Below are 13,840 nucleotides of genomic sequence, written 5' to 3' on the forward strand. Positions count from 1 at the left end.
AGAGAGACAGAGAGAGAGACAGAGAGAGAGACAGAGAGAGAATGAGTGAATATGCATCTCACAGGGGAAGAAGCCCTGTACAGTAGAAAGCACACTAATAAATACAGAAGATCACAGCTAGAAAAATCTTCATTTTGTAATCAACACAGTGAGAACTGCCACAGGGAAGACTCAGGAATAGATGCTGAAACCGCAAGGCGAGAAATGGTGGGAACCAAGGCATTGCCAGACTCCAATCTCACAAATGGCTTATTGATTGCACGAGGGAAATGAGCCAAGAAGGTACAGAAAAGGAGCCCAGTAGTTATAGGGAACGCCCTCCATAAAGGGCACCATGACATCATGTGTCTGTGTGTCTAGGAAGACAGCGTAGTACAGGGCAGGACTGGGGTGGAAACGTGGAGACCAAATCGAACCCAGAGGAAGAAGAGGCAACCCCGGGAGAACCCAAGCCACGGGACATCCTACCTAGGGACTGACCATGTGTTTCTGGAGGCCAACGGCTTGCAGGGTGTGGGACAGGGGGCGCATCCGCAAGCCCAGCCCTGGGTGAGGCCAAGGCAGGCTGAAGCAGGAGGGCTGCACATCTGAGCTCAGCCTGTGCACCTTAGTATCTTAGTGGAACCCTATCTCTAAATACAAAATTAAAAAAGCTGGGATGCAGCTCTGGGGTTCTGAGGTCTGGGGTTCAATCTCCTGTATGAGAAAAAAAAAAGTTCCTAAACTTTCCATCTTCCCTCCTTCAGTTTTCTGCTGTGATGATAGGGACCCGGGGCCCAAATGAGTACACTGTGCCTTAAAGATGCAGCTATGAACAGAGTGAAAAATGCGCAGCTACAGCTGCTGTACTATCATCAGGTGAGTTGGGCAAGCAGCCTTCTAGCCAGCCAGGCAATTTCTGAGAAGGGCGAGGCAGGGAAAGCGTGCCCCACTAAGGCACAGGGAGGGGGCTGTACTGACTCTCTCTTTTCTTCTCTTTCTTTTTCAGTAGGACCCAGGGCTGGCACCCTGGGTTACAGCCCTATCCCCTTTTATAATCTTTTTATTTGGAAATAGAATTTTGCTAAGTCCCTAAGTAGCATGGGATGGGCTCTAACTTGCAGTTCTCCTGCCTCAGCCTCTCACGGTGCTAGGATTATGGGCTACCACACCTGGCAACTCTCTCCATTTCCTTGGGGATTGGCTGGGGCCTTAACCTGGGTCAGGGGTGGGGCACTCCAAAAGAGGACTAGTCTGGCTTGTCCTCTCTCAGTCCTCTATGAAGCCAGCTGCCTGGCACATGTCTAAGGCAGGGATGGAGATGCAGCCAGTCCTCCCCAGCCCCACCTTCCCCAGGTGTGGTGCCTGCTGCTGGGCAGATGTGTGGCCTTGAATCAAGTAGAAGCTGGCACCTGGCTCCCACACCAGGTAGGCACTTACACCACTGAGCTATCTCCCCAGCTATTCTCTGATTCTTCTTGCATCTCAGACCTTTTCAACACGTGCTTGGTAAGTCCCTAAGTAGTGTGGGATGGGCTCTAGCTTGCAATTCTCCTGCCTTAGCCTCTCCTCTGGTTTGTTGGTGACAAATCCTTTTCTACTCACATTCAGATCCGACAGTTGATCTTGTGGTTTAGGAACGGGGTGGTGATGGTGGGGTGATTTATGGAAGGTGGAATTACTTCTCATTCATTCCAAGAGCTCTTTGTGGGGGTCCCAGCATTGGGGGAGGAAGAAAGTCTCACATTACACCAGCTTTCTTGGGTCCCGCTACGAACATGGAAGCCTCAGTTGGCCCAGTGCAGCTTTGCTGTCCAGGCTGTGTTCCGTAGACAGCCCTGGCTGCGTCCAGCCATGACTGGGCTACAGAACTGTTTTCTACTTTATTGGGTGTGATGATTAATCTTGACTGCTAACTCAATATGTGCCATGAGAGATGCCTAGGAGATTAGGAAAGGACAGCAGTGCTGGGTCGTTGAGACCCTGGGGACTATCCCTAGGCCCTGACCCTTCCTCTCTGGCTCTTCCCTGGCTCTCTGCTCCCTAGCTGCCATAGGTTCCATCTTTTCTTTGATGCTTCTGCCTTAGAGCCAGCTGACTGTAAACTAAAACCTTGAACCAAAAAAACCTCTCCCTTCCTGTAAGCTATGGGTGTCAGGCATTTTGTCCCAACCCATCTGGCATCTTCAGTGCTCTTCAGACTTATGACTACATAAACAGTGGCTGCCCGAGTGGTGGAGCTGGGTCTTGATGCACTCCAATATGCTCCCCCCACCCCCAGTCCCTGGTGTGTCCCCTCCACGTCAATAGCTGGTCACTCACCCCTGGACTCGGACTGTGTGTGAATGCTCCGTGCCGCAGCCCGGCAGGCCGTGTGGGGGGTCGATGGAGACAGAGAGGCCGCGCTTGCCGTGAGTAGAGGCTGGAATGGACACTAAGGTGACCGTGTGGGGCAGGTGGGAGCCGGGAGAGTCAGGCAGGATCTGCTCGATGACGGGGGTCACTACGGTCTGGTAGTAGCAATGCCCACTGTGACATGGGGAAGATGTGGGTCAGGCATGTTGTTGTCAGTGCCACCCCTGCAGCCCCAGACCCCAGCTGACTGATGGCACCGCGAGTGCAGTGCTGGACCTCTCAGAGGCTCAGACCATCCTGGCTGCGCATGGCCTGTGGTTGCAGCAGGCCTGGGGATGCATCCAGTGAGGAGGAAGTCATTAAAAGCTCATTTGGGATCAAATCCTGCTGTTCCCTAATCCAGCTTACTGCTATTGTGTAAGGAAGATTTGATCTGCTCTTTGTCTGAGGTTCCTGGGAGACTCGGAGTCCTTGCAACAGGAACATCTGGGTTATTTATGAGCCCCTCAGACTGTGCCGAAGTCATGCTAATGGGATGACTCAGGGGTACCCATCACCACGAAGACCAGCCGTGATCAAAGGCTGGGGCTCCAGCCAGCCTCGCTTCCTAGGGGCTGGAGACGAATCTGCATCCTGTGGTCTGCAGGCCTATCCATCACCATCGCACAGTGAAAGCCTAATAAAACCCTGGACGCAGACAGGGCTGAGGGAGGTGCCCTGGTGAGGTGGTAAAGAGCGAGGAGGTGGTGGTGGCGGGGGGAAGGGGCACCTCCATCTGGCAGTACCGAGCAGTGTCCTTTATGACAAAACTGTGATCCTAGGCGTGAGGCTTCCTGGAGTTCTGCAAGTCATACAGTCCATGATTTGGCTTGGCACACTCACACACTCATGCACACATGCGTGAGCACACGGCCAGGGATCCCAGCTGATCAGGCATGTGGGTGGCCTTGGGACAGGAGTGTGCAGCTGGTGTCTGAGCCAGGGGCGGCCATGTGGGGAACCCGTCCTTAGTCCGTGGGCTCTGTGCCAGCTCCGGGGCTGGTGCCAGGGCTGCACTGCAGCAGCGCATGAGGAGGGAGCTGGGTGTGGTCTGTCCCATGCTTGAGGCTCAAGACAGTATGGAAGGAATATAGGTGGATGGTATCTGTCTGGTCCTCTGACTGCATGTAGGAAATATAGGGCCTGGGCACCCTGGGCTTGGTGAGGGGCCCTGGCACTCACCAGTACAGCTTGGAATGCTCCACCAGGGTGTAGGTGTCCCCATCCCCGATGAAGGTCCCACATGTGAGGCAGATGAAACACTCGGGGTGGTACTTCAGCTCCCCAGCCACCTGGCGGAAAGGTTAGGGACAAGAAGGCTCAGGGACTCAGGAAGGCGGCTGCAGAACTCCTGGGCATGGACAGGGGCTGCAGGGGCTGCACAGTCCGTCCAGGAGCACTGGAGAGTGTGCAGGGTCACACAGGCCGGGGGTGGCCCGCGAGCTGGGCGCTCACCATGACCAGCCCCTTGGTGATGTGCTCTGAGCAGCCGTGGCAGGACTCGCCGTAGCGGGCCCAGTAGTCCTTCTTGCAGAAGAGCTGCCCATCCTTCTCATAGTACTGGTGTGACAGGGAGGCACTGCACTCACAGCACCTGTGGGAGAGAGGTCCAGAGAGCGGCTGAACATGCACCCCACCCTCCTCTGCCCTGCTTTTCTTAACATCAGAATTAGAATTTTGTTCGATGGGCAGAAAACAACTCAGTCCTAGGGCACAGGGCTGGGTAAGTGGGGACTGGGTGGATTCAGCCCCACTCTGACACCCTAGTCGAATGCTTTGTGCAGTGCAGACTACACAACCTTTCACAGTTGCCGTGTACAAAAAGGGCTTGGCCTGAGGGGTGAGGGCTGCTTTTCCTCAGGGCCCCATCATTAGCTTGTTTGTTGTGCCAGGAAGATAGTCCAGAAGGCAGGAGACTCGCTCTTAGTCAAGGAATGGAACCCAGGAGAGCTCGCTCCAAGCGCTGTAAGGTGCAGGCAGGCACTGAGGGCCTAACAGGCTTCACCTCACGGGCACTGGACATGATACTGTTTTACAGACACAGGCAGGGACTGCTCAGCACAGATGGACCTAGAGGCAGGGCCAGCCAGGGCCAGAGGCTGCTCTCCTGGTTCCCTGCAGCACAGCAGATGCTGAGGGTCACAGGAGAGGTGCTCAAGGGGCAGGCCAGCAGGTCCCCCAAGCATCTCCCCATCTCGCCTCAGAAAAGCAGACATGCAGGATGGAGCAGGGAAGACATCACCTCATTGAGAGCAGACCCAGGACACTGGGCAGGCAATGGGATGGAAAAGCAGATGGGAGAAGCCTGGAGCCAGACTCCCCTGCCTGGCTTCCACCCCACAGCTCGAGGAGGAGACCTTCACCCCCTCACTAGGAGCAGCTTGCTCTCTAAGGAGGGGAATGGGGCCAGGGGACCCTGTCAGCTCTGCTGAGGTTGGACAGGGTAGGAGATGTGAGGCAGCTGAGCCCTGCTCTCTCCCTGGTGCCCTGTGTGTACTGGTCCTGGAGGGGGTAGGGGGTGGAACAGCCAGATAGTGTGTGTGTGTGTGGGGGGGGGTATCTGCCCCTTTAAAAGGATCTGCTTGTTCCCCTTTGTCTGGGAGCCTGCAGGGAGGGGCTGGGCCTGGGGAAGCACAAAATGTCAGGATTGAGAAGCACATGGGTGGGGGTGTGCCCAGGAAAGGGTCCCACAGCCATCCTAGGGGATTTAGGGTGAGGAGGGTGAGGAGGGTGAAGAGGGTGAAGAGATGAAGGAGGCAGGAGGGAAAGGAGAAGGGGGGAGGGGGAGGAGGAAGGGGAAGAGGAGGAGGAGGAGGAGGAGGAGGAGGAGGCGGGGCAGAGGCGGCGGCAGCTGTGGGCTGGAGGCTGCGGAAAGACCATGAGACCATGACGTCATGGCCCCTGCCCCACAATCCCGGGAACAGCACTGGGCAGGCGTCACCCTGCAGCCTGAGGTGGTGGGAGGAGCCCTTGGTGAGGAGGTCCCCAGTGAGCCTCAGGCAGACAGCCTTGCTCCTCCTCCCCGTGGTCTTCCGTGACCCTCTGACCTTTCACCGACCACACACGACTCTTCAGGTGCCACAGGAGCGTCCCGTTCAGCAGGTCTCCCTGTCAATCCTCTGCTAGGCTACAGGACCATCTGCTGGCCTTTCCTTCCCAAAGGGACTGGTGGGGTTTGGCAGGGCAGAGCTCAAAGCAGCTGCAGTCCCCCTACTCCCCCAGGGGAGAGAACGCTCCTCCCCCACGCCTAGAGCAGCCTTCTCCACTCCACTAAGTCACCACCCTGCCTGCTGCCTCGAACCGGAGAGCCCTGCTTCCCTCTGACACTACTTCGAAGCCTCTGGGGCCCAGCACATGGGCACCACAGCCTTTGCCTGCTCCCCAGTACCTGCCCCCCAGCACATCGGGGGATCTCTGGGGTTCCACTGGCAGGGCAGCAGCCCAGCCTTTCCCCAAAACGCCAGCTGTCTGGCCCTGCCTGCACCCTGACTGCCCCAGTGCCCTTCTCTGCCTCCATTTGCTTCCGAAGTGGCCTGGCGGATGACACTGAGGGCATGGCACCTCTTGGCAGATACAAGATACAGAGGCTCCAACCCTATCCTGTCCCGACCCCTCCTGTCCAGCCAGGAGCTGGGGACACAGCAGGATGGGCTCAGGGGGTGTCCCACACAGGCCAGTGGCCCCCACAAATGAAGTCACAAAAGGACCTGGGCTGGCTTGAGGCCAGCCAGAGCAGAACTTCTGGGGACAGTCCTGCCCTGGCCTGCCTCTGGGAAGCCTCAGGAACAATGAGGAAGACAGAGCTGGCTGGGGCAGGAGGGTGCGCTCTACAGCAGAAGAGGTGACAGGTGTGAGGTCCATCCCTCCCAGGGTGCCCTTTCCCAGAGAAGACAGCTGCAGAATAGCCAGTCGGGTGTGGGGAGACACCCCACTGCCACAGCCAGGCGGCAGGGTCCTTCAAGTTTCAGTTCTGCCCCAGATGGGTCAGTCCCAGCCCCGCCTCCAGCCCTGGTGTTTCCACCAGCAGTCACCAGGTGGGGAGGGAGGGGGCTTTGCACTTACTTAGCCCCTCTATGGAAGCGGTTTCTTCTCAGGGGTGAGGCCAGCAGCATCCTTTGCAGCAATAGCAAGTGGTATGTGGAGGCTGCTGGAGCACAGGGGTGGCCTGACCAGAGCTTCCTCATCCCACCAGGAGGCTCAGGATTGGAGGGTAGAGGAGGTGGGGCCAGCGTGACCACACAGAGAAGAGGGTGCAGCAGTGTGGGTGCGAAGGGCCTGCAACAGGAAGGAACTAAGCGCCTTCGCCTGGGCTTTTATGTAGGTAAACAGGGAAGGATGTTGGCTCTGACCCCGGGCAGGGAGGTGGAGGAGAAGGAGGGATCTAGGCTGACCCCAGGCAGGGAGGTAGAAGAGGATCTAGGCTCTGACCCCAGGCAGGGAGGTAGAGGAGGAGGGAGGTAACCTTTCACTCCAGGGCGGGGGAAGGATATTTAGCCCTTGACACTGGTCAGGGAGGTAGGAAAGGGGGGATCTAGGTTCTGACTCTACCACTCGACCCTCACTTTTGCTCATCAGGAGAAAGGTGCCCTTTGTGCTCCTCGGCCTCTGCTTGGGTCTCTGTGGACAGAGACAAACTCAGTGCAGCTGTCTCTTCCTAGACTGGCCCCACGGAAGCAGAGGTCAGTTTCCCATGGACTGTCTGTCTTCTTCCCATGAAAGGTCCCCTGAAGAGGGGAAGCTGTACCCAGCCTGGGCTTCACTACCAGCCAGCTGCACCCTCCTGCACACCAGGTCTCTGGGGAGATTACTGGGAGGGACCTCACATGCTGCTGCCTCTGCAGCAGCTGGGCCGAGGGAAGCCTCAACCACCACTACCACCATCAGCCTGGCCATCAGCTGCTGGCAGGCGGGGCCCCAGGACAAAGGGGAGGGCCTGGGGTGACAACTGAACCTCAGTAGCAATGCCAGAGGCACTGGAGAACCCTAAGCCACCCTCCCGAGGTCTGCAGTGCTTTTTCAGACATACTGTGCCTCCTGGGACACTCTCAAGGGCAGGGGCTAGCCTCTATCTATGCCAAGGGCTCAGGCCACAGACTGAAAGAGGATACACAGCGATAGTCTCCTTCCTTGGCTTTCCCCAGCAAACATCCCCCAGGCTGGCTGCATCCCTGCAGCCCTCTGGCAGCTTTGTGATTCTGGATGGACCACCTTGGGGCCTTTGGACACGTTCCTTCCTTGCACCCTGACTCCAAACTAAACCCCCTCAGAGCGCTCACCTCGGCATCTGCTTCCTCACCTGTCTCAGGGCTTCAAGAAACAGCACCCACTCCACAGCTTGTTCTAGCTCCCTAGTTACCGGTGCGTGACTCAGAGACCCGAGGAAGAGCCAGCAGTTATAGGGCCACCTCCCCTCCCTAGGGATGGAGGAGCAGGCTGCAGGCCCTCACGACTCCTCACATCCCTCCTGCCAGAGCAGCTCCCAGAGGACTGGGGACAAAGAACAAAGGTCTCAATGTCATCAGCAGAATCATGGCTCTGAGATGTATCTAGAGGGAACCGAAGCAGGATCCAGAGCCTCAGGTGTCCTGTCGAGAGCCAGTCTGGCTGCCTGTCAGCCATGTGTCCCCAGCAAGCAGTAACCTGCCTCTGAGCTGCTTTCCTAAATGTTATAGGTTGAGGACACTGTTAGGTCACTGTAGACCTGGGTCTCCCCTTGCCAGGGACAGCCTGAACCTGCCTTCCCAATAGCCCCCACAGGGCCCACTCCTCCCCTGGTGAGGCAATGCAGGACACTCCAAAGCCAGGTGCTCCACAGTCTCTGCTTCCCTCCCCAGCCCAGGCTCAGGGGCCTCCAAACTTCTCCCCTTGGTTCCTCTGAGCTCCACAGCAAATCCCTCTACATTGTGGTCAGCTCAGAAGGAGCTCTTCTTCCTCATCCTATTCTACCTGGACTCATACCTGCAAGTCAGGGCCAGGAAGGGGACCACCCAACACAGGCACAATGCGGGAGCCCCAAGTCCATCACACCAGCAGACCACCCCCTCTACAGGGCAGGGGTTAGAAAGCCAGACCTGTGTTCCTCAGGCGCCACCCCAACGCAAGCCACTCCTGCTTCAGCCTTGCACTGAAGACAGAACCCAGCTCTGCCCCCAGCACAACCTGCAACCAGGTACTGGCTTTTGCAAAGTCCTCAGCTGGAACCTGAAAATGGGGCAACCATGGTACCTTCCGTGGGTACACTGGGGGCCTAAGGAGCTAACTTTAAGGAGAGTGGATAATGGTGGTGAAGATGCCAAAAAGCAGGTTGAGCATCCCTGATCTGAAAAGCTCGGGATCAGAGATGTGTCCCAACTTATGGAACTGTGGGATATTTGCACACATGTAACAAGGTCTCTTGGGGCGGGGCCCCAAGTCTGAATAAGAAGCTGACTTAGGACTTCATACACACCTTAGGCAGTGTCGAAGGTGATTGCATGCAGCCTTTTTTGCGTGCGTGGGTCTGACTATGACTAAAGGTTACACAATGCCATGTGTGAAGTTTCCACTTGGAGGCACTGTGCTGATGCTCTGGGTTCAGATTTTGCAGCATTCTGGATGAGAGCTGCTCCACCTGCACTGTCCCAAACACTGTCTGTCCCCTCCCTATCTGAAGCCATCCACACTCTCAGTCCCACTCCTCTACCATGGTGACAGTCCCTTCCTTGCCAAGGAGCTGCCATCTACCTTCACAACTCATTCACCTACAGTCCAACCCCAGCTGTCTGCTGACTCATGAAGGCCGGGAGGGGGTCTTCATCTTGGCATTCCATGCCCTTCCCACACTTGTCCCGACTCTGGCACCCGATGTACCCCTTGACTTCATTCTGCCAGGTGCTTGGTGCCTGCGCTCCCAATAGCCTGCCTGCCCTGGGATCCTCCTCCTGAGTGGCCAATTCAGTGTCCCGGCACATGTGGCCTACCCTGCTTCTAGCCATCAGCTCGAGTGGGCACTGTGTGTCCACTGAACTCATTGGCTATGTGACTTCAGGCAAGAGAAGTGGCCGCTCTGTGTCCCTACTTCCCTTTGGCAGAATGGAAGCAACAAAGAATCTACCTGTACAAAATAGTAAGACCAAGCTTTGGTTTCCGCTCAGCGCTAGATGTTGGACTGATGCGTGTGTGTGTGTGTTGCTGAGGACAGAACTCAGTATCTACACATGCAAGGCAAGTGCTCTACTCCTGAGCACCAGCTCCAATCCAACCTATTCTGTTTCATTTGGTTTGAGAAGGGGTCCTGCCACATAGCCCAGGCTGGCTTTGAATTAACCGGTGATAAGAGTGTGGCACCACGTCTAACCTGATTTTTTTTTTTTTTAAAGAAACAGTCTTTAGTGGGCTCACACCAAGAATCTGTGGGTCTTCAGACCTCTGTGAACTTGCTGATTTTCTCCATGTTCTTTTGCCTGATTGCTTTTTTTTTTTTTGTATCAGGAATCAAACTCAGGACTTTGCACTTTCCTGGCAGGCACTTTGCCACTGAGCTAAATCCCCAGCTGCCTGATTTATTCTTAAAATACAATAAATAAAATAAAATAAACAAAAGAACAAGCCAGGCATGGTAGTGGACATCTGGAATCCCAGCACTAAGGCAGGCTGAGGCGGGAGGATCGCCGTGAGTTTGAGCCTAGCCTGGGCTACACAATGACTGCAAGGCCAGCCTACATTACATCGTGAGAGCCTATTTCAAAAAACAAAATAAAATTTAAAAAATCCTCCAAAACAATACAAATCAAAGCTGCACCACAAGCAAAATAAACTCCTGGTTTATTTTGGTTGCCAAGAGGATACCAAGCCCTGCAGGGCCCCCAGGTTCTATGAATTCTGAATTCACTGAGGCACCTGGCCCTGCACCTGGGATTACCTCCCTACCACACCTTTCCATCCAGGAATCACATCCTTCCACACACAACCCTGGCTTCAGGGTCGCATTGCCAGTGGTCTCCAGCACTGGGCTTCTCAGGATGGTCCTGGGTCACCTCTGAGTAACTGTGCTCTGCTTTGTCCCTAGCTGTAGCCCCACTCCTAGTCCTCCGGTCTGTGTCTGGAGGCCAGGCCTGGACCTCTGGACCCTGGAGTAGGGGCTCAGCTTCCCTCAGAGCCCAGTTTGTCTTCTCATCCCTGGGGCAGGAGTACAGTGTACGGTGCCCTCTACTTCCATTCCACCTAGGTGCCAACAGGCCTTGGAAATACAGTCTGTGCCCATGCCCTGGCACCTGTACCCACGGATTCACAGTGTCAGATTGAAAAATTCAGGAATAAAAATTGCTTCTGTACTGATGAAGTCTAGATTTTTTTCTTGTCTCTATCCCCTAAACAAATCAACGACTGTGTGAAGTGTTTACACTATAGTAGACACTGTAACCTAGAGGGGATTAAAGTACACTAGAGAAAAGAGGCTTGATGGTACACACCTGCAGCCTCAGCTACTTAGAAAGCTGAGGCAGGAGGATTGCTGGAGCCCAGGAATAGGAAGCCAGCCAACTCCTGGAGCTTAGGCCCCGATCTCAAAATGGTGGGTATGTATTATGGAACATACAGAGGCTCTATGGAAGGACTGTGCCGTTTCATTTTATGAAGGACTTGTATCTGTGGAGTCCTGCAGCCAATGCCCTGTGGCTGGCAAGGGACAACCGCAAGGCTGGAATGCAGGTTTCTCCGTCATCAGAAGGCTAGAGGATGAAACAGGAAGGCCCCTAGGCACCTCACAGTTAGAAAGCCTCATTTTCTAGGAGGGATACTGAGGCCAAGGACTCACTGGAGGTCACAAGGAAGAACAGCACAAGGAGGGACAGCAGGCCTCTGGAAGCCCCAGCCGGCCCTACCTGAAGCAGTCTGCATGCCAATCAGCATTCAGGGCCTGGAGGTACTGGCCGTCGTAGATCCTCTGGCCGCAGCGTGCACACACGGGCAACTCACTTCCTGCAGGGGTGGAAGGGAGTCAGGAGCATTCTTAGGAGGTGCCCAGTATCCCACAGAGCGGTCACTGTGCCCAGAAAAGTCATAGCTGTAGGTCCTGCTAGACTCTGGCTTAATTATCCAGCCTGTCCCGGCCTCAGTATCCCTAGCTGTAAACTGAGGAGGAAGATCAGATGTCTGTCTACTCTCCAGCAATAGCTGAAGGCCCATTCAACTCTGGGTCTGGCAAAGTGAATGGGGAGAAAGAAAGCAGGGGATTTAGAAATAAAGGGGCAGCCGATAATCTTGTCACAGCCCCCTTTCCTCCCCTGGAAAGGGGTTTCAAAGCCCAAGGACTTGCCAGGGCTGGGATGGTACTTCCTGGGCTAGAGTGGGGGGTATGCCTGGGCTGGACAGGCTGGGGCTGCAGAGCCAGGCACCCCGATGCCTCTTGGAGCTGGCTACTGCTAGGCATGCTTAGTCATCTCCAGGGCCTGGCACCCTTTGAGCTGGTGGGCCCTGCCAGATGCCCCAGGCGTGCCCCTCCCCACTGCACAGCAGATAAGGAGACCGAGCCCCACAGCGGGCAAGGCTTGCCCTGCCACACAGCCAGCACTAAAGCCACAGCCTACCCCTCTCTAAGTACCCACGGATCTAAAGTTAGGGCAACAGTGAGGCGGGCTGTGCCCCAGGAAGTCCCACAGGACTAGGGAAAGGCTTTGGGGAACTCCAGGGGGCGGGTGGGCTGTCAGGACCAGGTAGGCCTATGAGAAGACCCTGGAAGAGAAGCTGGCAGGAGACCCCAGACCCTGCTCTGGGTTAAGGGAGATCTTCGCTGGTCTCTGAATCCTTCAATTTTGACCAAGGGGAGGAAGGTGCTGAAGAGAAGCCAAGACCAGACTCATCCTTCCAGCCATGATTGATGGCTGGTGCCGGCTTTGGTGCAGGGCGAGGGGGAGGGGACGGGGTCTTGCAGTACACTGCCACTGCACTCTTCTCTACCAGTCCAGCTTCTAGTCCCTGGGGTCCAACCACAGGCCCCCAACTGTACAGACGGGGAAACTGAGGTCCCGGGAGTGAGCACCTGGCTCAAGGTCACAGAGCCCGGCAGGCACGGGGCGAGGCGACTCGGACCCAAGGCTGCGGTTTCCCCGGCCGCTCTGTGCTGCCCAGGCCACGTTACACACGGGATGGGGGCGGCCCCAAAGCGAAGCTGGGGTGGACCCCATACGCGGTCGGGTCAGGGCGGGGGACTCCCTCGGAGGGCTAGGGACGATGAGGATGAGGGGGGAGAGAAGGAGGAGGAGAGAGCTGTGGGGGGGTGACGGACGGGGAGGGGGCGGGGAGGGGCCTGCGCATCCCAGGGGTAGGGGCGCGGCCTCTCGGCGGACCCGGGCCCCGCCCGCGGCTCCCGGCCCCCCACCCTCGGTCCCGGCCCCAGCGACCCGCACCCCGCACCTTCCTCTCCCATGCGTTCTTCCCTCCAGGTGCAACAAAGTAGCGTCAACCTCATGCACTCGGCGGGAGGCGGGGCCGACGGCCGGGGCTAGGGGCGGCCGGGCCCGCAAGCTCGCCCACCGCCGGCCCGGGGAGGCGGAGGCGGGGAGCGCGGGCCGGGCACCGCCGCCTCGGAGACACCGGCTGGGACACCCGCTCGGCGCCGCGGCAGCCCGGGGAGCGCGCGGAGGGGCGGACCGAGGCGGGGCCCGCGAGCTGCGGCAGGGGCGGAGCAGGCGCGGCGCGGCGGCCTCAACTGCCCTGCGCGGCCCCGCCCCTTAGACAGAGACCCCACCCCTCCCGCCCCTTCCTCCTTTCATTCATCTTTCTGTCCCTAGGCGGCAGCTCCCTGCTGTGCGTGCCGAGGCTGGATTGCACTCTCTGATCCCGTGTGGACACCCAAGAAAGTAGCCTCCGTTTCCCAGTAGGGAGTTGGTCAGACCAAGACAGCGAGAGGCGAAAGGCCCAGTCCAGAGCTGGTGCACCACGGGGACACTGGTGACGGTCGTGGGGAGTCCTCGTCCTCTCTAGGAAGCCTAAAGTCGGGAAAGGCTATGCCCACGTCTCAGGGCCTCCAGCTGTCCAGGGCGCAGACCTGGGACAGGAGCAAACCCTGCCAGCCTGTTGAGGGTGTGCCCAGTGTGAGTCCTTGCCCGGTCCAGTGGTGGACGCAAGCGAGTAGGTTTGGGTTGGATCCACTGACCAAAGGATTAGGCTGTCAGGTGCAGCACTAGAAGGGCAGAGTGACCTTCCGCCTGGAAGGGTCAACCCTTGAGTGCTGGATCCGAGCAGAGGACATTCTTATCCCCTCCCCCTCCCCCGCATCTCACTTGCTGGGAAGCTGTGGGCCAGGTGAGCTGCAAATCCAAGCTCACCCAGTGACTGCACGCAGAGCTGGGTGTGCAGCTGCTTTAGGGCAGAGGCAGAGCAGCCAACACTCAGCAATTCCCCAGAGGTGGGGGTGGGGGTGGTGGGGATTTAGATTTTCTTTTTCTTTCTTCACACTGAGCTACATCCCTAGTATGTTATTTCTGTT

At 57.1% G+C, this 13,840-nt stretch overlaps 1 protein-coding gene across 2 annotated transcripts in view; it reads right to left on the reverse strand.

Moving 5' to 3' along the window:
- Limk1 (LIM domain kinase 1) overlaps window positions 1-12,948 on the reverse strand; it is a 22,671-nt gene extending 9,723 nt beyond the window's left edge. The window contains exons 1-5 of one of the 2 annotated variants that reach the window (XM_004630425.2): window positions 12,766-12,948; window positions 11,235-11,331; window positions 3,829-3,967; window positions 3,556-3,665; window positions 2,302-2,508 (exon numbers count right to left, since the gene is read on the reverse strand). In XM_004630425.2, the coding sequence (XP_004630482.1) occupies window positions 2,302-2,508; window positions 3,556-3,665; window positions 3,829-3,967; window positions 11,235-11,331; window positions 12,766-12,820 (608 nt within the window). In that variant the 5' untranslated portion in view covers window positions 12,821-12,948. Of the gene's footprint in view, window positions 1-2,301; window positions 2,509-3,555; window positions 3,666-3,828; window positions 3,968-6,435; window positions 6,509-11,234; window positions 11,332-12,765 lie in introns of those variants that run through there. The other variant, XM_004630426.3, reaches the window with a different exon arrangement.
- Window positions 12,949-13,840: the final 892 nt, after the last annotated feature.

This window comes from Octodon degus, unplaced genomic scaffold (genome assembly GCF_000260255.1).
Source record: "Octodon degus isolate 3935 unplaced genomic scaffold, OctDeg1.0 scaffold00035, whole genome shotgun sequence".
Classification (NCBI taxonomy): domain Eukaryota; kingdom Metazoa; phylum Chordata; class Mammalia; order Rodentia; family Octodontidae; genus Octodon; species Octodon degus.